At 37.2% G+C, this 27868-nt stretch overlaps 1 protein-coding gene across 2 annotated transcripts in view; it reads left to right on the forward strand.

The window, feature by feature from the left end:
• Nucleotides 1-18404, forward strand: part of TNRC6C (trinucleotide repeat containing adaptor 6C) — a 62266-nt gene extending 43862 nt beyond the window's left edge. For both annotated transcript variants that reach the window (XM_072403815.1, XM_072403816.1), the window contains 16 exons: nt 149-309; nt 1178-1258; nt 1828-1885; nt 2359-2504; nt 4309-4458; nt 4891-5037; nt 6384-6503; nt 7083-7166; nt 7990-8221; nt 9268-9435; nt 9602-9787; nt 9870-10013; nt 10543-10737; nt 10858-10928; nt 13200-13339; nt 13698-18404. In XM_072403815.1, the coding sequence (XP_072259916.1) occupies nt 149-309; nt 1178-1258; nt 1828-1885; nt 2359-2504; nt 4309-4458; nt 4891-5037; nt 6384-6503; nt 7083-7166; nt 7990-8221; nt 9268-9435; nt 9602-9787; nt 9870-10013; nt 10543-10737; nt 10858-10928; nt 13200-13339; nt 13698-14058 (2444 nt within the window). In that variant the 3' untranslated portion in view covers nt 14059-18404. The remainder of the gene's footprint in view (nt 1-148; nt 310-1177; nt 1259-1827; nt 1886-2358; nt 2505-4308; nt 4459-4890; nt 5038-6383; nt 6504-7082; nt 7167-7989; nt 8222-9267; nt 9436-9601; nt 9788-9869; nt 10014-10542; nt 10738-10857; nt 10929-13199; nt 13340-13697) is intronic.
• Nucleotides 18405-27868: the final 9464 nt, after the last annotated feature.

Genomic DNA, 27868 nt, shown 5'->3' on the forward strand with positions numbered 1-27868 from the left:
AACAATGGCTGAATGAAGAGGTAAAACTCACGTACGTCAATGAAAATTCTCTGAAAGCTGTATTTTCTTTGCCTTCATTTACACTGTTGTGAAAATAGTAGGGCCTTCATTTTTTTATACACTCATGTATATTTTTTCTTTTTCTAAGCTCAAAAATCTATGCAAGAAGGCTGGAGTAGTGGAGGAGAAGAAGTTGGCCTCAGCCAATGGGAGGATGAAGAAAGTGATATGTGGAATAATGCTGCTTCCCAAGATAGTAACTCTTCTTGTAATTCTTGGGGCAATGGCCCCAAGAAAGGACTTTCCAAGGTACTTAAAATGATCTTTTCCCATACACATGATACATTAAAACTGAACTCCAGACTAATATTAAATACACATTTTACTACAGTTACAGTAAGAAATAATTATCTGAACTGTAATATGTGTAAATAAAGCTGTAACTGCCACTGGGTAAATATTACTGAAAGCCAGTATAACATTAAACCCACTCAGGTGGGGTTGAGGGGGGGCCAGCAGTGTAAACCAGTCTACAGCGAAAGAGCAATAAGATAACCTAATCGGTACACTGCTGCTACTTCACTCAGGGAAGTCATACCACTGCATTGCTTACACAGTAAAATAAAGATTGGCAATCAACTGGCTTTGCAGTGTGGTAGCATTATACAAATTAAAGCAAGCATTTTTGCAGGCAAAACGATACACATTCATGTTTTATTTTTCTTATAGAAAAGCTATAAATTATGAGAAGCCAGAATTTACTTAAATTGTTACAATAAAGAAGACCCTTTACTTTAGCTTCCTCAGTTTTCATTATGTTTTTTTTTACAAAGTAGATATACATGGGTATCCATAAAAGCCTTTGTGCAAAATGTTTTGAAGCTCACTCAGAGTCTTTGATGTACGTGCATGCTAGCACTGCCTGAATGATTGGCAACGGTGGCAAGTGGCCGTCTACAATTTCATGCTATGTTGGAGGAATTGTGAAATTCATTTTATAGCTGACATTTTTTTTCCAAGGCTTATGTGACAATAATTATATATTACAAAGTGGCTCCACTTTTGAGTGTGTGATTTTGTTTCAGAATTCCATTTTAATTTAATAGATTGCTGTAATCACATGTGACACAATGCCCTTTAAAATACCCTTTGTAAATTGTGTTTTCTCATAACACAGGGCATGAAGACTCCAAACAAGTCTGATGAGGCCTGGATCATGACTCGACTGACTAAACAGCTCACTGACATGGGCTTCCCGGTGAGTTGATTGTGGCTGTATGAGTTGTTTTCCTTTCAAGCTATGATAACCTACTGCCTACTTTGTTTTCTAAATGTAATGATTTATAGCATAGCTATGCACAACTGGTGTACCAAATATTACAATTTTTACTGCCATTTAACCAACAGCAAGATAGTAAATAGTTATCCTAGAGACTTTGGACCGTTTCATGAAGAAAATATATAATGGTAACCCTGTATCCCAGATTCCTACACATTATAGTTGCAAACCTGAAACTTGTAACCCAAACTCTCACAACCTCACAAGAATTTTATTTTTTATGATGTCATAAATAGTAATATGTGAAAATGTATTCCCAGCATTAGTAGTTGATTCGGTCTGTATAATTTTGTTCTAACTAGCTCTATTCAGTTAAACAGCAATAAATGTATCTTAATGTGTGATCTAAGGAACTTTATTTTATTGAATCAACTGTATTTCAAGTAATCTTTTCTGTTTATTGAACAGCAGTATTCCTGTCCATGAGTTAGCTAATGGGTTCCATTTTTTTAGTTTTCCACATTTTTTATTTTGTTTTCTCATTACAGAAAGAGCCTGCTGAAGAGGCCTTGAAAAGTAACAATATGAATCTGGACCAGGCCATGAGTAAGTGTTTAAGTGAAAGGCCAGATATTTTAACCTGTTTTTTTATAAAGGAACCCTTAATACAAAAGGTCCCTTTTTTGAAGAATAACCAGATCACTAGTTTGCTTTTAAAATCTCTACTGACTCTCACTCCAGTTAGACAATGATTTCCTTTGTTTTCTGGTTATACACCACATTTCCTGCAGTCTTCTAGCTGGTCTGAATGATGTCTCTGCAGCTTTCTCCTCTTTACCCAGCATGGAACTGTTTACTGATTTTGTTGGTACCAAAAATATGTAGGACAGTCTGCCAATACTGTCCTTTATATTTTTACCACAAGCAGTAAAACATTTATATAATAGTAAAGTAATGCAGTACTTTACCAACTGTACTACTGTTTTGCAGTACAAATAATTTTGTAGCTATTTGTAATGTGTGGCAAATAATGCAAGTTTGGAATGTTTCTTAGTATATATATATTGTATACTGTGTAGGTGCTCTACTGGAAAAGAAGGTGGAAATGGACAAGCGTGGATTGGGAATGGCGGACTACAATGCAGTTGTCGCCAAGCCCTTGAGCTGCCGCCCACCACCAATCTCCAAAGAGTCTTCCATGGACCGCCCCACTTTCTTAGACAAGGTAAAAAAATAATTTGACTCTTGATGATGCCTTACACTATTTTATTGTCTTGAAGGGTAAATGCTTAGGTTTTCTAGTTTGGTTGGTTCTTTAGCATTGGTCATTAAGTGATATTTTCTTCTAGCAGTCATTCGGGTAGATAATGCTTAATATCTGCTATGTAATAAAGTATTGCTTGAAGGTGATCAATTCATTATGAACGTGGCACACATTTAAATACTGTCACAGTACATAATACACAAAAGTAGGAACATTATTGATCTTGAATGATCAAGTGCATGTGGTGGTAGATTACACAGTCCCTGCTTCAGCAATAATGGATTGCGTACACAGGAAGTACTATCCAGTGTACTACAACTCCCTAACGTTGGTTGATTTCGCCCAGCAAATGTTAAGATGATTTTATTGGAAAGTGCCTGAGGTAACGTGAACCTTTTATTAGTGAAAGCATTTAAACCAAACTCATCATTTATCTCTGTTTCTATAAACTTTATGAAGAAAAATAGTTTTCAAAGTTCACATCACTGGCAATAAAAAGTCATACCCCTGCTGTGCTTTGGTTTAAAGCAGATTTTCCAGGGTAGCAGCACAGCACAGTATACCGGGAAGGTGTGCACAGCTCCAACATGCATTACTATAGCTCAGCGAATGTGATTGGGCTCTCAGAATAGATCCTGACAAACTGCTAGCCTTCCAATGTAAATACCTGGAAGACTTTTCTAAGCACTGAAATGTGACCTGAATGTTCCTGTTTTCCTTTGTCCTGATCTTTAAGAATCAATATTTTTTAATTAAATGCAACCAGATAGATCTCGGGTATCTTGTTTTAAAATGTTTCCTTTTTACTGCTTGTTAATCATATGTTTAATTGTTCAATGTCTGAGCACAGGTTCAATTTTAAGATTGTAAAGATGTTACATTTACCACAGGCAATTGATTATCACACCAAAATGTGTAGATCGCCTCTGTTAAGATTATCTTTGTTTTCTTTTAACATTCGCTAAATATGTATACACTGGTTGTTTGTGAATGTAGTGAGTGTTGGGGATAATGTTAGCTAGGCATGTTTTGCACATTTGGCTGCGTTTCAGCTACTTGACTTTCTGTACAGTCTGATAAGACTTCATGTCTGCTGTCCAGCAGAATCTAGGTTGTGGGGGTGAAGCAAAAGGATTAATGTTCTCCAGAATGAACAGCTGAGCTATAGAGAGACACAGACTTCTGGCCATGTGCTTGTCTTCTCCTAAATGTCAGCAAAGCTATTAGGTCATGAGAAATCCTTGCCATCAGGACTCTGTCTGACTTCCCAGTTTAAAGATAACTATTTGCTGTCCTGAGCAGATGGTATCCTTACATTTTGACTAATAAAGGTACATGTCTGTCAGTCTTTAAATATTTAGCATGTTACCATGTACATAGAGACACTGCCCAGCGCTGCTGTTATTCTTTTATTGCATATATATATATGGAACCACTCTGCATTGTCAAATTCTGTGCTCCCAAAACCAAGCCTTGTGAATCTCACTCATTGTCAGTCATATGTTGTTGATAAACATTTGTGCAACTTTATTGGGCCCTTCAAAATCTACAGGATCATCTTTTAATTTTATGTGACTTCTCCAGAATTATGACTGCCACTTTCTTTTAAAATACTGGTCCAGCAATTAGAAATGGACATCATTATGGTGGCTATACTTTATACCAATCTACAAATGATGTACAAATGGTCACCAATGCGGGGGTTAAACAAGGTTCTTCAGTGGTCATAAATTGATTACAACAGTCAATCTTTCTTTTCAATCAGGATGGCGGCCTAGTGGAAGAGCCCACTACTTCACCATTTTTGCCTTCACCAAGCCTGAAGCTCCCCCATCCAAACAGTGCACTCCCTAATCAAGCCCTTGGTGGCATGACACCAGGTCTAAACATGCAGAACTTGAATTCCTCTAGACAGGTAAGACAAACTAAGGAAAATGTTTTCCAAACTGCAGTAAGCAAAATCCCACTTTTTAGCGTGCTCGCAGTAGCCTGTGAGTATTGTTTATTACATTTTGCAGGAATGAATATAATTGGTTTCAAGGAAGATTTATAGGGTTTAGGAAAGTTTGGCCTCTTGTCATGGAGTATCATTTAGGCTGGCATATGTGGAAAGTGTATTGCAAAAAATTGCAACACTATAAGAGGTCACAGGCTGGTCTTTATGTCTTTAGTTTCTTATGTAAATATTCAGATAGTAAATAGAGAGTGTAAGATTTCAGGACATGTTATACAGTTACCAGAAGTGTTGTACAGAACTGTTCATAGGAATTTGTGAGGTGTAAGGAAGGTCATTTAGGAGGATGCATATTAAAAATCCAAACTTTTTAACCATATTTCCTTCATACAGATACAGAGTGGCAATCTGGGTATGTTTGGCAATAGTGGAGCAGTACAAGCCAGGTCCATGCAACAGCCACAGCAGCCACCAGTGCAACCTCTCAACTCATCCCAGCCTAGTCTTCGTGCTCAAGTGCCTCAGTTTTTATCCCCTCAGGTTAGTCTCTGAACCTCTTATATCCTACATGGCATGGAATGTGTAATGAGGAAAAGGAATGGAGTCTGTAACCTAATTCTAGACTTTGCTAGAGTCCAAAGTACGGGTATAGAAGCTTAAAACTCTCCAAAACGATAACAGACTTGTGGGTATCACTTTTTTAACATTTCTATACATTAATGTCCATACAGCAAAAGGAAGGATCTAGTCATTGGGCAGAACGATCTAACCATTGGGCAGAAGACTAATACGCTCACCTCTTTCCCTCTGTCACTTTTTATGAGGGTTCTTATTCTTACATTTGTAAAAACACTGGTATATTATTAATTTTCACTTCCAGTATAGTAAAACTAATAAAACGGAGGTGGATCTAAAACGAAATTGACAGGTTTGATTTCAAACAACAGTTTTTTTCATGTTATATTTACCAAATTCAGATTTCTGATCACTTTTCTATGCATGAGAAACAGTCAAGCATAATATCATACGTATGTTTTGGAATTTCTGACCGGCTGTGCAGTGCTTTAGGACTTGATTACCAATCAAAATTTTTTAGTATAAGTTGGCACATCAGGGTGGGCTTTGGAGCAGTATTTTAGGTCTTTAGAAGAACAGTAATTTGAGTTAGATCTAACTACCAAGGTGGAATGCAGAAACGGAAAAAAAGTAACAGATGGTAGGAACTTGCATTGCTGGTGATCCTCTTTACAGCTAGCTTGTAATCTCTTCAGCTCCAACCATATACATAGCTCCTGTATAGCAGATGTCATACTGTTCCTACCTGCAGAATAGCACATCACTCTGTGTGAAGCTGAAGACTTTCTAAAAAGACTATTCAAACATTTTTAATAAGGTTGTCTTCTTGACAATAGACTTGCCCACACCCTTATCACAGGTGTGGAAATGGATTGTTTGGCAGTGCAGTCTGGGAGGTTGGGGCATCAGTGTAAACTTATACCTTTGTTTGTATAAGTCCTGTACTTTGTTACAGGGAACCTATACCAGGAGGTTATACAAGATGTCATTTCTGACCTGATTCTAAAAATAGTTTGCCTGGTTGGTGTCCTGATCCTCTGCTTTTAATACTTTTTTAATACCCTACCTATATGAAGTATGCAGCTCAGATGTTCATTTAGATGTCCTAGTTGTCTGCATGCTTGTTTTAGGTAGGACCCAAAAAAAAACCCTCAGTATAGGTCCTCTCTTATTCTAAGGAGATAATCGATCCGATTGACTTTAAAGTCTGACACAGAGTTTGTAACAAGTTTATTACCAAGTGCAGGCAAACATGAGGTTCTGTGAGCATGGTCATGTCATACCTTCTCTGGTTTCCTGTTCTATTCTAGGTTCAAGCACAGCTTTTGCAGTTTGCAGCAAAAAACATTGGTCTCAACCCTGCACTATTAACCTCGCCAATTAATCCTCAGCATATGACCATGTTGAACCAGCTCTATCAGCTGCAGTTGGTAAGCAGCAATCGTAATCATTTTGTCTGTCTCTGTAACATATCTGTTGCCAATAATAATATAAATGTTATAAATATAAATAAAATAAATTCTTATATTTTGAATATGACTGGAGGTTTGATGATGTGCCAGGGAGACATGTATTTATTTTCTTAGTTTATAACAAAATGACAGTCCGTTCTATATTATACAATCTGTCTACAGTTGTGCTCATTTAGGTAGCGTAATACCTCAATACCTGAAATGATGCATCCAATAAAAACCTAAGGATATGAAAGCTGCTGATATTATGTAGTTTTTCTTATTGTTTAGTAAATTCTTTTCTCTCATTAGGTCATATTCATTGGTGACACTCTAGCCCTACAGCTAAACTGAAATACACTTAATATTTATTGCAATTACATGCCTAAAGTAGACAATTGTATCTTAGGTAAACCATTTTAAACAATAATATTAATGCTAAAAAGCCAGTTAAATGTTTTCATCTCCCAGTTTGTCATTTGTTATATATTGGGGCATTTTAGTCTAATAGTTTCATTGTCTTCAGCCTCTCTGACCCACTTCTACTTACACCTGCAGGCGTATCAGCGTTTACAACTCCAGCAGCAGATGTTACAGGCTCAGCGTAATGTTTCCGGACCCATGAGACAACAGGAGCAGCAAGTAGGTCAAACCTGCTTATCTGGTGCGCACAGCTCTGTCCACAAACATAGTGTTAATGTAGATTGCCTTCTGTACTGTGGTGTATGCTATGCAGTGAAAGCCTGCTTAATGCGCTTCCTGTGTATATGAAATGTAAAGAATTCAAAGTGTACACATAATTTATATCATAAATAAATTGATACATTTTTATTTTTAACAAATAATAAATACACCTATTGAAAATGTTTAATGTCTAAACATCAGGCAGAAATTTAAAATAGAAATAAAAAATAAGTACTTTTTATTTGGGGGGGGGGGGGATTTTATATGAGAGATTCAAATACTCATTTCATCAATTTTTACATTAGCTTTTAGTAATTATCTGAATAAAGCAGAAGGGGTTAGGTAAGCCTTCTGACCCTTGCAGGGCATGATTTCAAAGAACATGTTTACAGGAGAACAGCATCAGTGTGCTGCTGCTTCTTCCTCAGTCATTGCCAGGCTCCATAGAAAAAAATAAATAAATTGAAAACCAAAAAATAAAAGGACCAAGTCACTGACAATAAGGTTGAGAAAAAGATCTAGATTCTGGACACCTTTCAGCCAACAAAAGAGGTGCACTTCATTAGATTTGTTTCAGCTTCTAATACACACTATGGGAAGCTCACAGTGTGCAATGGGATCAGTTGCAACTTTACAGCAGCTCCTGTAGTGTGTTCTGTTTCGCAGGAGTTTGCAAAGCTCCAGAGATCCGTTAGTTTCTGTATTTCATATCATCCAAAAGATTAGCTCTAAAATAAAGATAAAAATGCATTCTAACATTTCTGCTTTGTTCCCTCTGCAGGTTGCACGTACAATCAATAACATGCAGCAGCAGATACAGCAACATCAGCGCCAGCTGGCCCAGGCTCTACTTTTGAAGCAACAGACCCCCCCTCCACATGCACCAATGCATCCTCCGGCAGGCAAGTCAGCACTGGACAGCTTCTCACCCCATACACCCGGTCCAAGTCTGACTGACCTGCACACCAAAGAACAGCAGTCTTCTTCAAATACGTTCTCTCCTTACCCAATTGGTATGTTGGAAGCTCTCTGTTTTTATTAGTACCCGTGTTATTTGGACTGAAAGTTATTATAGAGTTATAAATAACTCCTGGAATTTGGTTGCTATGGCCAGTGCAAATATTTTTTTTCTAAATTTTTTTTTTTTTTTTTTTTTTGCAATTTGCTTTAACACTGATGATCCACTGTTCTTGGCCAACTTGATATTCTTCATATGAAAAGGCACATAGAATATTTGACGTTACTTTATTACAGTTCCTTGCATGTTGATATATTTTTGTTAGATTTTCACTAAACAATATTTACATATTGTGCAGTAAAAAATATATATTCATATTTATTATTGCATTTTAAACAGGGATCTGAACTAGATAAGATAGAAGACGGCACATGGCTAGTCACCTGTATTGCCATTAGGCTCCCTGTAGATGTTTTTTTTCTCATTAATTACTTAAAATATCTTTTTTCATTTTATAAATCCCGTCTTGGTAGAGAAAGGGATGTCTGGGCTACACCCACCCTCTCCAACCAGTCTAAAGACTTTGTGGGGTAATGTTTAAGAAAACAGTAAGAAAAAAACATATCATTATAGAACATGTAGAACAGAAGTGACGTTCATAATCTGGCAATCGCATATCAAGAACTACATTGCTGTTTTTCAGGATGTACACAAGTTAAAGATTTGGATAAGATGGCAAATTCTCAGATCTTTTTAATGTAGACTGAGGTGCATGACGGTGAAAAGAATTCGCTCCAGCACAGTTTAATTAAAAGAAAGTGCTTTGGAGCAGCCGTTCTGTTGATAACCATAAATTTTATAGGTTATAAACCGGAACCAGTGGTTATGCAGTCTGTATCTAATTGGACAATTTCATTTTAAACAGAAACATTTTTTCTGTATTAATGGAATGTATGGTAATTTTGAAGGTTGGACGACTGCCTTGAAATTAGATGGATTGGAATTGTCAAGTCATTCACTGCTTTCTGATAGATCAAATAGGAAACCGTGTGTACTTTGTAGCTAAGTTTCAATAACTATTTCCTTTCCTTTTTAATACAGTTCCTGGATTAAACCCTTCTATGAATGTAGGCAGCATTGACATGGCTGGTGGTTTGTCAGTGAAGGATACATCCCAGTCACAGTCTCGTCTGCCGCAATGGACTCATCCCAATTCAATAGATAGCCTGGCAAATTCTGCTTCTCTTGATCCTAGCCCTGGCAAGTCAAGTAAGTCATAATTTGTATTCCATTTAGGGGTTTAAAGTCATTTTTTTGTTCTGCAATTTTTGCCATATAATTTATTGCAGGTATAGCATTTTCTTGTATCACCACATCATTGTACTCTGTGACAGTCATAGCTCTGTCATGATTTACCTGATTTTATTTGTTGCAGCTGCTCTTCCAGGAGGTCTTGGCATCGGTGGTCCTTCAAAACCCAATATAGATGACTCTTACAATCGGTACGACCTTCTCCCAAACAGCGAATCACCTACAAGTCCTCCTGTTCCAGACAGCTGGTCACGTGCCAAATCTGAGAATGATAAAATCTCCAACGGGTCCAGTATCAACTGGCCTCCTGGTTAGTGCCCAAACTGTGTACTTCTAGTTTAAAAGCTGAAGCATTGAGGTTGTTTGACTAATGATTGTGTACCTGACTACAGAATTTCACCCGGGGGTGCCTTGGAAAGGACTTCAAAATATTGACCCAGAAAATGATCCTGATGTGACTCCAGGAAGTGTTCCAACTGGGCCTACCATTAACACCACGATCCAGGATGTCAACCGTTATCTACTCAAAAGTGGAGGTATCCTGATAAGAACCAAATTGTCTATTTTATCTGTCATCAAAATGATTGTGTACAATTTGCTAAAAATTGTTATTTACTAAAAATAATTATTTGTTTCAGAACTCTGGTGTAAAAAGACATTTATGAATTAATAATTTTTTTTTGCATGTTTTAAAAGACAGTAAAGACAGTTTAAAGTAACAAAATGTAAAGGTTTCTGGACATAGGGGTCAGATTGGCACATTAGATCATCATCTGACACTGGTGTTGTCTAGGAATATGGTTTTTCTATATTATATCAAGGTAAACCAGGAATTGAACACACTGAATGATCATAGTATACCCACCTTATTACTAGCTGGAATGAAAAATTATTATAAACTGCAACTATGTTGGCTGATGTTAGCATAGGGTATTGCTTTCCTGTATATGCAAAATGCTATGGGAAATTACAATTTCTTGGTAAGAAACATGGAGTGTAATTTGTTAAAGAAAAAAAGAAAGTTGTTTGAAATGCTGTTTTATTTTTTCTATTTTTTTTTTTAAGCTAAACTGTCTGATATAAAGTCCACTTGGTCATCAAGTCCTATCTCCCACACTCAAGCATCCTTGTCTCATGAGCTGTGGAAGGTACCAAGAAACACTACAGCCCCAGCTAGACCACCACCTGGGCTTACCAATGCCAAACCTTCCTCTGCTTGGGGCTCAAACCAGCTGGGCTGGACAAGCTCCTACTCAACAGGTATGACTGTATTTTATATAGGGCTGCATCTGTAAGATGGGCACCTAGGTATTTCATGTATTACCTTTTCAAATTCTAATGTTCTGTTTTCCTAGATTCTTATTTCAGTTATCTTTTCAGGTTCCACCTGGAGTACAGATAGTTCAGGAAGAACAAGTAGCTGGCTGGTCCTGCGTAACCTCACACCTCAGGTAGGGGAACATTTTGTGGAATACACCTTCTTAAAGTGGATATGTGATTTTCCTGTTTAACTCAAAGTAACGGTTTCACTTAAATGCTGGTTAAAATACAAACACTTGTGTTACCTTATTCCTTCATTGGTGCTTTTGCTAGAAGGAACAAAAAGCTCTGTATATGCTCCAAGCTGTGATTTGGACATACAGAAAGAAAGGACTTACCATCATTATGTGACAACTCTGGGTGCCTGAATGGCCAGTGGCTGGTCACATGAAAATGTAGCTGGATTAATCAAATTCTCCCCCATACCCAGAAATCTTAGGCAATGCTCTTTAATGGTGGCAGCTGAATGGCTCTGAAAAGTTGTTTATGGGAAAGGGCATACATTTAACCTATTTTTTTGTCCTAAATGGCAAAACACAAACTCATTATGAGTAATAATAATAATAATAATAGTAGTAATAATAATAATAATAATTTTAAAATATTAAATCCATGTTTTGGTTCAGTACGCAAATAACACTTTGTTTGATGATTTCAACAGTCTTGGCCTCTATTATTTATATAAAAGGGTAAATTTTAACTTTTCATTGTTATTTTTTATTTAATTTAGTGTGTCCAGTGTAGAATGTAATGTAGGTTTTTGGCATTTTTATCTAGTAGCCATAGCCAAAATGGGGTAACTATTTGCTTTTTTGAGTAGGAAGTGTAAATTCTATTAGATACAATCAGTTCCCCCTACAAAATGGGTATATTCCATTTTTGTTATTCACTGAGACATAGAAATCTATCCCAGGATAATGGATGGGATGGATGAATGTCTTCCCTGCAGGGACTACTCTGCTGTTAGGAGGATGTTCCCATTTTTTATTTTTCGTAGTGTGTGTGTAACCTTGCCTGGCATGCCTAACGAAGAACAGCCCTGAAAGTACCCTTGGGTGCTGAGTCCAGCTTAAAGATGCTTTCTGTGCAGCTTGGAATCATTAGAATCTAGGCTGTCTTTGGAATCCTCCGTAGCTCCAGCTGTACCCCTCTCCTCCACCCTGTCAAGTTTTACTACAGTGATGCATAACTGCATGGGCCAGCTCATTTAATCAGTTACCTTGATGGCAGAGGTCACAAGCACATTTCAACACTTTCTCAGGCAAAATGTGTTGTTGATCTTCATGCTCCCATTGCTTTTGAGCAATTGCTTGCAGAGACAGTGTCTATCTGACAGATGAGCCTGATTTATTACAGCTCTCCAAGGCTGGAGAAGATACTTTCTCCAATGAAGCTGAGTGATCCAGCAAACCTGTAATGGATCTGGTGCAGGATTGAAAACATTTGCTAACAAATAGCAAATTACTTTTGAGAAATCAGTTCCAGGTTTGCTGGATCACCCAGTCTACACAGAAGTGTATACTCTCCAGCCTTGGAGAGCTTTAATAAATCAGGCCCAATAAATCACTTTACCCCTGAGTATGGTCTTGTCCCTGAGGACTCTTCGCCAAAAAAGCTCATTTTGGCTTTCCTTGATGTGCTGCACACCATTTTAAATCTTCCTGCTGCTTCCACCCCCACATTCTGCAGTGTTTGGTCTTTAGGATTCCCTAAGAAAGCAAGGACTGTCCTTTCCTCTGGTGTTAAAACATTTTCCTTTATAGAGATTTGGAAAAAAAACTGTTTATACCTCCCAAATTACATAGATTCCTTGTTTCTTCCCTTTGACCATCAAGGATTCTAAAACAGCCAGTTAGTCCATTTAACACTAAATCCACCTTTGACTGGGGTAAAAAGCCAAGGGTAGTGGGAAACTAGCGAACCACCCTGGAACCACTGTGGCCAACAGCTTGAGCTATGAACATTAGCTTTACTTCAGATAGGGCTCAGACTTGGGTAAAGTGTTTTTTTTACTTTACCTAAAATAGAACTCCGGGCACAAAAACATTTATTTAAATATTTATTTCCCAATATATACAACCTGGTAAATACTGATCATGTAATCAATGTGCTGTCCATGGCCTGTGCAGAGAGCAGACTGTGGTCAGGACCCAACAGGTCCACCTACTACATCTGTCTGCAAAAAACTTCAGGTTGGTCGATGCGAACCATCCTTCCCTAAAGGAAGGACAGTGACCTGTCATTTATAACGGGAAACTCTTGCACCAATATAAAGTGCAGGAGTTCAGTTCTGAATTACTGCACAATACATATGGCTTTTATATGTTTACATTTTTATTACATATTTATACGTTGGGGCAGTTTTAATCTGCAATTGTATTATTCGTACATTTATTTAACAGATTGATGGCTCCACCTTGAGAACACTGTGTCTTCAACATGGTCCACTGATAACATTCCATCTGAACCTTACTCAAGGCAATGCAGTGGTCAGGTACAGCTCAAAAGAGGAGGCTGCCAAGGCACAAAAGTCTCTACATATGTAAGTGTTATGTTCATTAGGCAGGCATATCTTTTTTTGAAATTTCTATGTATATCTTGCATAGTGAATCATTATGCATGTGATGTTTTAGAGGGTTTTTTTATTTGGTGTGGGTATTTGGTTTGTGTTCTCTGTTATAGCTTGTCTTTGCTGTGAAATTTCACCCACCCATTTTCTTTAATTAATTTTGTTATTAATTGAACCCAAGTTAAAACCACCTTAGGAAGCAAAAATTAATATACTTTTTCTTTAAAATGTTCTTAGGTTTAAAATTCTTTTTACCCGTGATCTTTTAAGCTGGACATTTAGTATGCCTTTGATTTATTTGCTCACCTTTTTATTTTTGTGTTTCATACAGGTGTGTCCTAGGTAACACTACTATTCTGGCAGAATTCGCTGGCGAAGAAGAAGTGAACCGTTTCCTGGCACAAGGGCAACCTATGCCCCCCACTTCCAGTTGGCAGTCTAACACTGGGAATAGTCAGCCCCGGCTTGGTGGCAATGGGGGCTCACACACCTTGGTTCGCAATGATGCTGCTCACTGGAATCCTCCTTGTTTGAGTGCCAAAGGAGGCAATGATCTGCTGTGGGGTGGAGTCCCGCAGTATTCCAGCAGCTTGTGGGGCCCACCTGGATCCGATGACGCCAGGATAATTCGAAGTCCAACACCTCTCAATACTTTGTTACCCGGAGATTTGCTAAGTGGGGAATCTATTTGAAAAAAAGGACATCGGTCCTCTAAATTTATTAATCATCAGCACTAACTGAAAAACTTCAAGACAAATAATATCCAATCTTTCCAGTCCATGCTCTGTGAGGAATTCAGCTTCTTCAGGCCCCGTGTCTTCTCTCCATGCAGTATCTTTTCCTGGTCATCCTCCCTACTGTACCCTTGAGAACTGTTCAAGTAACAGTATGGGATTGTGGGAGGGATAGGAAAGGAGGGGTTGAGGAGAGAGGGGAAGAGTCACTTAGTACACTTGGTCAAGCTTTTTTTTTTATGTTTATAAAGTGTTCAAAGAGTAAAAAAAAAAAAAAGAGAAAAAAAAAAAAAAAGATCAACGCTGCTTCTGCTGGGACTAGAACGCAAGGGCACTTTCATTTGACAGAACTGAAGGGTTAGTTTGGGGGCAAGGGGAATAGGGGATGGGAGTAAAATAAATAGCCTATTTTGAAGTAAGCCTTGGACTTATATGCACATCAGACAGAGCCCATCAAATGGAGAGCAGCAGCCAGCTCTGCGTATTCCGGCAGTTCTGTATACACACTTATTCGGCATTAGTATTGATACAGAAATAAAGGAAGGATGGCTCTTGTTTGATCACCCCATGGATTTGCCTATGCACATAACTTTTTTTTTTCCAGAGCTTCTGCTCCTGTCATATTTCTTTTCCATTTTTATCTCTTATTTTCTATCTTCTCTAAATATCTGGATCTCTCAAAAAGGCTCACAAGCATCATATCAGCTGTTTGGTATACTTGAATACAGCAGATCTACTGGAGAATCCTTCAGAATATTGGCTTGTTTCCAATCCAGATGTTTCAAGTGTTTATGCAATTGCAGAGAGACACAAATTGTATTCCTCGAGAAGAGGCAGAAATTATAGGAAAATGCACAGGAATATTCGTTATGAAATGAAGTCTTTCCTTTTTTTTTTTCTCAGTTACTCCTTATGCCTTTAGAAAGCCTCTAAAGTCAATCCGTGTGTGCGTGCACACAAGCACCCACACACACCCACAAATACAGACATTTTTCTCTTACTTTTTAAGTACCTTACTTCCTTTTTATTGCATTTTTGTCCTTCTCTTTTTAACTTTGCACTGAAATTTTGACTCCTCATCCAGACCTTGCAGTTAACCCAACTGAAGAGAAATTTTGAAAGAAATGTATGAAGAGAGGGAGTGCTAACACATATCTATGTTTACTCAAGGACTTATTTGTGAAGAAAAAAAAAAACATTTACATTGTGCTTATGTCTGAAAGAAAAAAAAAGATAACTTACAAATGTTTGTCTACCTTTCCACTGATACACCATGGAAAGTCATGCATATTACTGGAGACTATTTGTGGTAGCTTGCTGTAGCTCATGGACTATACAAGCTGGGCAATTGCCACAAGCAGAACCCATAAGGCAACACTGCATACTCTGCAGGTTTTGAACTGCGTCTAATAGCAGATGCCAGTCTTGGCTCTAACCTGTTTACAAAACGTTTTATTTCAAAAATCTTCTGCTTTTCTCCAAAAATAAGTAAAAACATCAAAAATATTTAAAAAAAATTAAAAAAAGGAAAACAAAACCTGAAAAAAAAAAACTTCCATCAAAATAAAAAAAAAATCTATTTTCAAATTTAGAAATTCCTTTACACCTCGGGGAAAGTACCAGTGTTTTATTAAAGAAAAAAATTAGCCATTGTTGTGCAACATTTTAATTTTTTCCCTTTTTTTTATATTTTACATTTTTGTCAAATGTTTTTTTTTTCCATCAATGAGCAAAAAGTATAACTTTTTTTTCACAATCTTGCACATCGTGGATATCTTTCTCAGGAAAATTTGACATTTCCAGAGGAGTACAATGCCACACAAACCATTTCATTGTATTTTTAAGAAAAAGAAAAAAAAGAAAAAAATTAACTGAAAAGAGATTATCCAACTCCAGGCACTGAAAACTTAAGGGGGAAGAACTGAAAACGTAACAGAGGAAGACAAACAATTCCTGTTTGTAGCAGTTACATATTTACCAAATAATGGACTTGAAATGTTTCAAGAGTGCTTTATATGTTATAAAAGAAAAAGAAATCTTGCTTTATGTTGAAACACAAACCATGATTTTCCTGGGTCTCTGTTAAGGAAATAATCAGAACAAGATACCTTTCGCAGATTGATTGGATGAACATTGTTCAGACAGACATCGCCTGTAACGTCAAAGAATCCATAGATTTCCTGTTCCTTCTTGACTTTGTGGGGTGCATCCTGGTCTTAATGAAAGAAAAGGGCAGGATAGACTTGCAGGGGGGGGGGATAGGTGTTGAAGTTTTATCATGTGTGGGTTGGATCTCTGCTTCAGCTGGTGTCGGACCTCTCTGCTAGAATGGCCCATGAATTGTTCTGCCTTGTGGGTTGTTGCAGCAGAGATGGTGTTAAATGCCTTCTGTACCAGCTGGGCCTCAATCCTTTTGAGGTACTGGAGCAAATTTTTTGGATCCTGATCTATGCACAAGCCAAGTCTGAGACAGGAGCTACAAATCGCTTTGGTGTATTGGGTTTTTGAAACAAGAATGAATTTTTCCTTTACAAATATAGAAAACACCCTTCTCTCGCTCTTTTGGTAAAGCAGACAGGGGGAAAATTACGACCTGTGTATTTGAACTCCAGTTTCTGTGTGTTGAGGGGAGGGGTCTTTTAATCAATAATATTTTATGTGTTACTTCATAATGCTACCTCTGTCTGCCATACACTGCCCTTGGATGGGCAGGAAAACAGACTGTGACATTGGAGGGCCACAGCCCCTCTTTCATCTTCAAAGTTAGAATTTGTCTGTTACAGGCACTGGGACAATCCTTAATATTTGGGCACTCCAAGTGGGTCATTGGTTTTGTGTTTAGTTTTATTTTTTATTTCTTTTTGTCTGAGTGACCAGTAACACATGTGCATTATGTTGCTGATATTTTTAGCACATAGCTGTGCGCTTATTTTATTTTTTTTCTTTTTTTTTTTTCTTTTTTGCACGCCAGATGGAGGAACAGTTATCAAGGTTTACAAAATAATGAGTAGAGACTGACAAGGTTTCTTTCTGTGAAGAATGTTTTCATTCACTTCTTTTGGATGCAAAATTGTCCCAAAGATATAATATATAAAAAAATGAAAAAAAAAATCTGCTCAAATATTTGCCCTTTAACTCTCTAGCTGCAAAAGAGATCATTGTTAATACATATGTTCTACTGTACAGGGCAAACATCAAGATGTAAGCACACCAGGGGCTGTCCATCATACTGATTGTGTCGGAGCAAAAATATGACATGAACCTGCAGTTCCTCTGTAATTTGCAAACATCTGCAGGAATTATTTAGAAAAAGCAGTACATTAGATATTTTTTTCTATGCTGTACTCTGATAGGAGCAGGTGTTGTAAAGCTATCCATTTTTCTGGCAGTGTTCTACAAGAGTGTTTCTCCAGTCTTTGGTGGCTGCCGACAGTGCTCATGTTTCAGATCTCTTTACAACAATGCTACCCATACAGGTATCAATGCATGAGCAATCACCTATTGGATTGTTCTAAATTTCTCAACAAAGGTCACTGTGATCAAAATCAATTTTTATATTCAAAACAATTGTTTCTTAATAACGAATCGCCAAATTACAAGATTCTCGAGGTCTCTGAAAGATATGATTCAGAACGTCTATTAAATGTTTGAGCATCATACGTGAGCTTCTTTTAATCTGTTACATAATTTTAAAACTGTACTTTTCTGAAAGATGAGTATCATTGGCACCTCCCAGGGAACGTAAATGGAAAAACACTGAGCTACAACCTTCTTGTTAGATTGCCTCCCGACAGGAGAGATGTTTAATAGCACTTTTGTCATATATTATTGGGAGGAAAAATAAGAATGCAAAAATGCCACTTCACAGCGGTTTCCCCTTCAGAAGAGTACGTGGTTTGACACCTTCAGATGCTCATGGAGCATTATTGATACTTCTTACTGAATGGGGGAGAGGTCTGTGTGTAGTCAACATATGAACATTTCTTCCACGTAAAAAAGATTTCTATAAATATATATATATAAAGTATATATATATGGTATTGAAGGACGCAGGCATCTCTCCAAATATGCTATTGAATAAAATGTGTTTTTTGTGGTGTGTTTTTTTATTTTGTTTTTATTATGTTGGCATTTTACAATGTCTGAAACTAAAATTTAAAGACAAGAAAATGTTGTGGCTTATTATGTTTTATTTTTTTTTTTTTCCTCTCTCCTAGAATGTGTTTGTTAATGAATTGCACCAAAAGACGCTTTGAAAATGTTGAAGCTTCTTTAAAACTTAATAAACTGCGGTTTTGTTTGTATTTGCTTGTTGGAAGATGATGTGCTGTAGAGTGTATTATAATCTTTGAAATGTCGCCCTGGATGTGTAAGAGGTTGGGATATGCTGTGGCTATGAATAGTAATAAGTCTCTTTACCTGAACTCTGAGCAGTATAGGGAAAAAAAAGCAGTGACTTGTCCACCGCTATTGTTTTTGGTGATTATTGCAGAAAGTCTTGCCTGGTAAGACTTCCTACATAGGGTGCAATGCCCCAGCTCCCACTAACCCATGTTCCAGTATGAGTACCCTTTGTAAAGAACCATTGTGATTATACCTATTGTTTGAGGAAATCACAAATTCAAGGTCATTGATCTATCTACACCAACTGGGTGCACAGCGAACTGCCACACAGCAAATAAATGAAATGCACTGCTCATCAAACCACCAAACTCATTTTACAACATGCCCCATTGACATCTGTTCAGTTCTTGTGAAAATACAAAGCCTCCTCTGTTTCTCCAAGTTGGGATTAGGTTTAGGATTAAAGCCTTTATTCTTGTTTTGGTGACAACTTCAAATGTTTGACAATATTTCCCATTATTTTCAGTCCTTGGTCAAATGGTAACCAGGAGTTAGGAGTAAATCTTTCAGTAAGAACATAGCAAATAAAATTGTAGCAGAGCTGCTAATTCTTCACTATTCATACTCCATTTAAACGTTTTTGGATTTAGGAAACATTTCCCTATGTTACCACAAAGGGCTAAATCAGAAGAATATTTCTTGCATCCATAGGCACCTGCAATGGGAACAGCTTCTTGTCTTTTTTTCTGCTTAGTTGTCTTGCACACTCATCATACTGTTTGCATTTTTCTAATTCCAGCCTACATTTGTCTTTAAAAGTTTGGGTCAAACTGTATTTATTTATTTTTCAATATTAACAGGGTACCAATCAAAACATCACCTATTTGTGCAAAAAGCTTGGTTAGGAGGAAGTGTAAGTAAGTGTTATGCTACCTAAATAATCAGTGTAGAATGAAAGCAAATCAATAAACTGGTATTAAAAATTTTTTTTATCAAAATATAATTGCAAAATTTGGGAAATTTGTCCCATTAATCTAACTTTCTTTTATTAGCTATTAAAGTAAACCAATCTGATTCTTGGAACCTCTGAATTAACGACAATCAAGCTTCTATGCTAAAGTTTCTCAACCAAGCTTCTGTGAAATCCTAGGGCTCCTTCGGAAGTTGCTAGGGATACCATGAGCAATGAGCAAATTGTTCCTCTCAGGTCAGTTACTACCAATATCAATGATCTTTTTGGCTATTTTAAGGTCTTGTTCAGACCCAAAAATGATTGCATAAAACAGGTAAGGTTGGACTGAATAGGTCTGTTTATTATTCTTTTAGTCAAGGCCCGGGAGGCACCAGCAGCATTTCCATGTGGTTTTCTGAAGGCTCAGTGTAGTGTCTAGTATATGGTAGGTGTCCAGGAAGGAAAATCCCAGTGGCTCCTGGCCAGTGGTAAAAGGCATTCTTCCCACTGACCATCAAATTAATGTACATTGATTGATCTGGGGATATTGTTGTCAGGGTTTCTTTAAGACCTGAAAATTATTTCAAGAGTTCCCCCTTGTTAAAAAGCGACTGCTTTACAGCTGACTCGAGATTTAAAAATTAACATTAAAAACCCTTACAAAACAGAGTGTAATACCAAAATGCTTCCTGGGTGCATTTTCCACATTTTTAAATTGTCTAAAAGAATCATTTTGAAATGCATCACAGCTGTAATCAATGCCTTTTCCCCTCCATAGTAAAGGATATCTGTTAGGCTATGTTCATACCTGTGCACTGTGCTGATGCATATTATGCATTTGTGATACATAAGTACATTATAGTAATAATTTTGATTTATTGCCAATTCTTACCAGTTTCCATGTGATATTAAACATAGATAAGTGTTTCTTTCCTGAACTAGACCAGAATAATATTGTGCTGCAACATGAGCTAGCCAAACCCCACCAATATTTTAGGAAGGAGGAGCCATTTCTCAAAAACTGGTAATTTGCTTCCTTACGTTCTTGTGCTCTTTCAGCAAAAATGGCACAGGTTTCATTTTCAGCTCGTTGTGGTGCATTGCATCTCACAAACTGAACAGGCACAGTCAGGTGAAAAAAGGAGAGTATTAAGGATTTTTTTTTTTTTTTTAGCATTCTTTGGACTGCTGATAAATGTTAGTTGTATTGTATCTTCCATAAATATTCATTAAAACAAAAAGGTATAGATGCAAACATATCTTGTATACTAGACAAGATAAGTAGATGGACCTTTACTAAGTGGAAAACAAAATGTTTTTAGAGAATAGCTATCCATGATCCATTTCTAGTATCCAATACAGCAAAGCACAAGAATCAAAAGGGCACCTTCAGACCCTGACCTGGTCTATCCTAAAATGTGACTGGCCTCTACATAATGAAAAACATGGTTAGGAAGGCTTCCTTTCCAGGGTTAATTTTTATCTAAATTTTTATCTAAATACACTACAAGAAGTGACACGGAGGACACATACAAATATTAAAGTAGACATAAATGTACAAAAAAAAAAAAACACTGAGCTGGCTGGTTATGTATTGCAGAAGGACTAGTAATGTATTTTCTACAATAAAACAAACTTGCCCACCTGTTTGCATGGTATGTACATACGTACAAGGCTGGCTATTCCATTATACCCTAGGGCATGGCTCCCATACGTATGTGAGGGAATTACGTCATTCCAAGCTGGACAATCAATATGTCTGAAGATTCTGGAAGAGGACCAAATGAAGAGGGCAGTAGACAGGTTAGTGTATTTTAAAAAAAATTGCCATCAGCCTGCTAAGTTTATTGCAGAAGGGGCATCACATGTCTCCTTCTGCTGTAACCTCAAAGACTGTAATGGTTAAACAGTAAAGAATATTGGAGTAAAGGGTCTGTTGAACTAAGGTCTCATTTGCAATTTGTGCTATATTAAGACATTTGCTTACTATTCATTAATTTGGCCCAATTACTTTAATGCAGAGAACAATGTCCTTCAGCAGCAAACAGAAAAAAATATAACACACAGTGATTTTATAGCTGGCTTATATTAGAATCAGTTTTATAACCATAGATACATTTCATTTCATCAAAACCAAAAACAAAAGGATTGCAAGAACCCTCAGACTAACCAAACAAAAAAATTGTAGTTAACAATGTAACTCCAGTTCTTAAAGCTGAAATGTTCTTAGTTCAAATTGTTGATTCTACACATTCGCAGTATTGATTCCACTGCTTTTTCAAAAAGGGAGGTTCATAAATAATGGTTAGCAGGTCTTTTACCGTTCATAATAGATATTTATGCATTTCAATGTATTAGGGAAAAAACATGGAATCTAAAGGGCTTGCCTAATGTGGTCTGTCCAATAGAGGAATACATGGACACACTAACAAACCGCAACAATCCTGAACTTTAGAATCTTTTTGTCTCCCAATACATTGAACTTTGACTGAGGTCAAGTAATTTGATCCACCTCATTTGTCATCAAAGAATTGTTGTCCAGAAAGATACGAAACCCTGGATACCCCCAAATTTATTTGCCAAATGAACACCTTTGTATGGCTTTTTACGCCATCACTGTCTAAAGTAAAACAAAATCTGTGCCCAGGGTTTTCAGAAACAGCTAGTTGAGGCCTTAGATGTAGACCTTTAGACATTGACAAATGTGAAAAGAGTGCAAGCAAGTTTATAAACCTCAAAAATAAACATTAAAAATATTTAATAAAATAGGAATAGAACCACTCTGGGAAGAAGTGAGTATGTGGCTCTTAGTTCAGAAACATGAAACAACAGATTTTATTTATAATAATACTATAAAAAAAGTAGGGTTTATTCAAAAGGTTTATAGGAAACCATCCAGTCAGGAACTTCCATGTATTAGAGGCTGGATATAAGGGATGCAGAATTAAAATTTGCTTTGAGGTAAGGACGGAAAATGCAATGAAGAAGTAAAAGAGGAGATGTGTTTATGTACACATTGGTATTATGGGGATTGAGGGTCAGAGTGTTGATCTGTATTTACGCTGCAATGGAGTACCAAGAAAGATCTTTATTTCTTGACAGATAAATATATAATGGATAATAAACAAATCACTACTGGGCAGCCATGTTTATAGATCCCTAAAGTGCAAAATGAATACATTTGTGAAAGGAAATGAAACTAAGATAATATTGAGCTAGCCTGTTTGAACAAAAAAGTACCAATGCTATGGATGAAGATAAGGGTCTCTCTGTCCTTCATGCTTATCACTCAACAAAAGCACTGCCAATACTAACAAATAGTATCAACAGGTGTCACAGTGTCTTACACATAACTGTCATTTCTTCAGGTGAGATGGCAGAACAAAGGCATAGGCTGTGGCCGGAAAAGATGCTGATTGCTTTCTGCAGTCCTCCCGCGGAAAAGGAGGGTGGTAAATATTTGATTCACTGCCAGTTCTTACCAGTTTCCCTGTGATATTAAACATATTTAGGAAACAAATTATTTCCTGAACTGGACCATAATGGTATTGCTAATTAATATTTTAAGTTAAACCCCCACCAATAATTTAGCAAGAAGGAGCCATGGATAAATTCTATTTTCTATTCTTGACTGTTCAAGCCAATAGAACTTATAACACACTACATGACATAATGATCTCATAAGTCCTATTTCAGGCATCGCCCTGCAATAGCAATCATTTCATTTTTTGTCATATTCTACCTAAAGCTGTATTCACAAATTTGTGGGTTTATGCATGGTGTTGCATTTTTAAGTGCTTACTATTAAAACTGCTTTTTATTTGAAAAGGCTGCTTTAGTCAGCAAAACAGGTACATGCTAGCATGCTATAATGCAATTATGTTGGGCTGACAGGAATGAATAGCACTGTAGCACACCATGGCTAATGCAGAGCAACAATATGAACCCAGATGAAAGTGGAACTTAAGTCAGCTCCCCTGACTCCTTAGGACAGCCGTCTTTTTATGGTCCTTTTCTGGGTTCTGGATCTTCAGTCCTCCTAAATGGCCAGGTCCAAATGACATATTGCATGAGCATGGAAGCTAATTCATTTCTGGAGGTATACAGAAGATTGCAATCAGAGAGGTAAATTTGTTTTATTGCAGAAAATACATAATGTAAACAGAGTGGATTTTTTATTTTTAGGTTTAGTTTCGCTTTAAGGCTCATTATCTGCTAAAGGATGCATGCACTGCAAGGTTTTTCGGATAAACCCAGGTGGCTCAGATGGCTTTAATGAGAGCTGACCCTTGTATTCAGTGATTAGTCAAAGAAAAGGGCATGGAGAAACAAACAGGAATTTCTTCAGAAAAAAAAGGTAGGTATCTGCATGTTTAAAGACACCCTTGTAAGATAAGTAGTTTATATAGGAGTTAAACTTTTTAACTAAAAACAAAATAATTCATTAAACATAACACACAGTAAATGTAATCATATGATTTAATATCAAGAAGCATATGAGCTGGTCAATGGAATTTAAATGTGAAACAAAAGACACACCATGGAAATGTTCAGATCTGTTTTTGGAGTCCAGGTTAATCAACGCCTAATCTTTACATCTTGGTCCAGATCAATGATTTCATGTATCAAATCTAATAAATCAGCACGACAGGCAAACAATAAGCATTTGCAGAATAAGTCAGAAATGCAGACCATTTTATCACTGCAGTTTCATTTAATCATGTTTTTGTTAGTTTGAGCAACATCGCTCTATATATTCCAAAACCCTGGGACCTGTGCAGATGTAATCCATTGTCACTTTATTTACCTTCTTCTATTTATAAATTTAGGAAAAAGGGTATGGGGGAGGATGGTACAGGTGAACAAGCAAATAAAAATACCTAACATGAATTGCAGTTAACTGAATAGATAGGGGAGGGGGAAAGCCAGCAGGGTAGAAGCAGTCAGGTGTACAGATCACAATAGTCCAGTGTGTTCAACAATTGCAAGATATTATGTAAAGTAATTATCAGAATAATTAGAGTTTGTGAGAAGCCATATGCATGTTATTTGGCAATGGTAGATACAATTGCAAGGCATTTGTCCGCACTTAGCCAAATACCTGGCAGTTATGGTAAACTGTGGTGATGGTGTGGCTTGCGGGTGAATATAGGACCGAATAACTAGCTTTAGCTGGGGTTGGCCACCTTTCGGGCCATATCCAAATACAACTTAGTAGAACCAAATCCATTGCCCCTTTTTTCTTGAAGTTTATGCAATACAAAACTGGCTAGGTGGACATACAGTTGTTCGTTTTGGTGCAGCATAGAAAATGAAAAAAAGGTTGCTTTGAACAATGCAAAAGGTACCGTATTTCCCCATGTATAAGATGCACTTTGTTTCGAAAAATGTTGGGTCTAAAAACAGGGTGCGGCTATTACAATGGTAGATTTTTTTTTTGCAAATCACGCTTTATTGCGCTTGTTGTATTCACAATATTTTTTTTATTGGGGTTATACAGCTACGGATACCTACGCAGCACAAGCGCTACAAAGGTAATAAAGCCATGGCTCAAAAAAGATTTGCATACAGTGCTAAATACAAATTAAATGTTATCCAGTTTGCAAAAGAGAATGGAAATCTTGCTGCTAAATGTAATTTTGGTCTTCCTCCAACTGAGAAAACAATCAGAGACTAGCTACGGGAAGAAGGGACCTTACTGAAGATGCCATGGAAGAAGAAGGCTATGAAAGGCAAGTCAGCAAAAAGGCCTGATTTGGAGAGGGAATTAAAGATATGGATTGAAGAGCAAAGGGCAATCGGAATTCCTGTGTCTACAAGGATGGTTCAGCATGAGGCAAGAATTGCTGGTGAACAGAAAAATACTGAATTCAAAGGAAGACACAATTGGTGCTTCAGGTTCATGCGTACACGCACCAGACTTGCCCAAAAGATGCCTGAAAGCTATCAGCAGAAGGTCTTTGAATTTCATCGTTTTGTCATTCAAAGTCGGAAAACACACCAGTTTGAGTTTGGATAGATTGCAAATATGGACGGGGTCCCCCTTCAATTTGATGTACCAAGTAACAGAACTATTGATAAGAAGGGGTTGAAGACTGTAACTGTGAAGACATGAAAGGAGCCATTATACAGTTGTTCTAGCTTGTTGTGCCGATGAAAGTAAGCTTCCTCCTATGCTGATTTTTAAACCCAAAACAATGCCAAAAGAAGACATTCCTTGAGGAGTGATTTCCATGTTCATGACAAGGGTTGGATGGATCAGGATGGGATGAAGATCTGGTTTGAGAAAGTTTGGAGCAGAAGACCGGGTGAACTCTTTTGCAAACCTGCTCTATTGGTGCTTGATCAGTTCAGGGTACACATAACAGAAAACACAAAGAAGATTGCTGCAGAGAAGTAAACAAAACTTGCCGTTATACCTGGAGGCTTGACGTCCCAGGTAACCACCTAATGTCAGCATTAACAAATCCTTCAAAGCTGCCATGAGAGAAGAATGGACCCAATGGATGAAGGCTTCTGGGGACAAATTGACACCAGCAGGAAGAGTGAAGAAACCAACTATAGGAGAAGTTTGTACCTGGGTGAAAAGATCCTGGGATAGTGTGAAGATTGAGATTGTTGTCATTTAAGAAGTGTGGCATTTCAAACGCCATAGATGGAACTGAGGAGGCAATATATGATTCGTCAGACACAGATGAGGACAAGTCAAAGAACTATCATATGGATGAGAGTTTTGACAGTGATGAGGGGTTGTATGAATTCTATGAAGAATAAAGTTCAATACGGTAAGTTGATTTTTTTTTCAAATTCCGGGTCCCAAAATCAAAGTGTGTCCTATACATGGGAGCGTCTTATACATAGGGAAATACGGTACTTTATTTAAATACTTTGATAAATAATGAATGTCAAATATATTAAGTTAATGTAACTGAGTATTTATTACAGTATTGTATATATAATTTATTACCCTGATTTTAGTTTGATCTAAAAATATTGGCTATTGGTAAAATGATGCAGCATGGTGGCTCAGAGCCTAGCACTTTTTTGCCTTTGCAGTGCAAATCTCAGCCAGGACACTATCTGCATGGAACTTGCACATGTTTGCATGTGTTTTCTGCAGGTACTCTGATTTCCTTCACAATCCAAAAATATGCAGTTAGGTGTTTGGCTTCCCCCCAAAAAATTGACCTTAGGTTGTGTTTACTGTGTGACTATGGTAGAGACATTAGATTGTGAGCTCCTTTGAGGGACAGCTAGTGACATGACTATGGACTGTGTAATATGTGTAATATGTCAGCACCATACAAATACTGTATAATAATTATGATCATGATGAATTTTACAGCATGTTATTGACAAGTTCCCATTCCTTACTCCATTCAGAAGACCTGACCAGCTGGTGGCAGTAGATCCACATCACACAATGAAGGATTTTGTGTTCAGTACTCTATAACCCCCTGCTTTTTATTTCTTAGATTTGCTTCTTTCTTCTCTCTCTTCCAATTATTTGTAAGGATTTGTGAAGCTCTATGGAATACTGTTACTGTCATAGGGTTCTGTTTGTAATTGGTGCTTCTATTTTTCTGGTGCTATTTGTTAGTTTCTTTCATTTTGGTGCAGCAGATTTCAGCATTATTTTTATGGATGTATATGAATCTGACATGTTTATACAAAAGAAAAAATGATTTTGAAATCCAAAAAGTTTTATAATTACCAACCTACTTTTTTCCTAATTCTTGCCTTAACCCCTTGGATCCCCAAAGCTTTTGCTTTGCATGGACTCACCCCTAAATCTTAAATTTAGGCAAAGGCAGGGAACCTATAAGCATGCTTACAGAAGAAAAAAATGTTTTGGGGGGTTACTGGAGTACAAACTCAAACCAGATCATCCCCAGATAACTATTTGTTTGCTATGAGCAAAAACAGCATGTAAGGATATACAATGCTTGTAAACTAGGATCTTAGTGTTGCCTCTATCAATCACTATTAAATGTACCCTTCACTCGTTCCTCCAAAAAAAACACACAAAAGATTGAGGTTTGTGTTTTAGTTAGGATTTTGGTTCAAATATGTAAGCTCACCATCTGCACCAAGGATGCAGGGCCTGTTTACACACTCCTAAATCCACATTGTGTCACAGGTTAATCTGCTGCAAAAAGACAGCCCATTTGTTTTAAATGGACTTCCGTAAATTCGGAATGACAAAAAAAATTGTGCATTCTTTCCAACTCATTGTATGGTGGTGCAGTACTGCATGTTGTATCGTTCTACAACATATGTGCAGCAGAGAACAGAGATTGTTTGATGGGTCCCTGACCAAAGTATAGCACATAATCAGACTGTCAGAGACTGCAAACATGTTGTAGGATCTTGTAAATGTTACATCATATGGCTAGAGATTGGTGCTTTTTCCCTTTATCTTACTTCTTTAAATTAGGGGTCCCCAACCCTTGGTCCATCTGACAGGTGGAC

The sequence above is a fragment of the Pyxicephalus adspersus genome, chromosome 3 (genome assembly GCF_032062135.1).
Source record: "Pyxicephalus adspersus chromosome 3, UCB_Pads_2.0, whole genome shotgun sequence".
Taxonomy (NCBI): domain Eukaryota; kingdom Metazoa; phylum Chordata; class Amphibia; order Anura; family Pyxicephalidae; genus Pyxicephalus; species Pyxicephalus adspersus.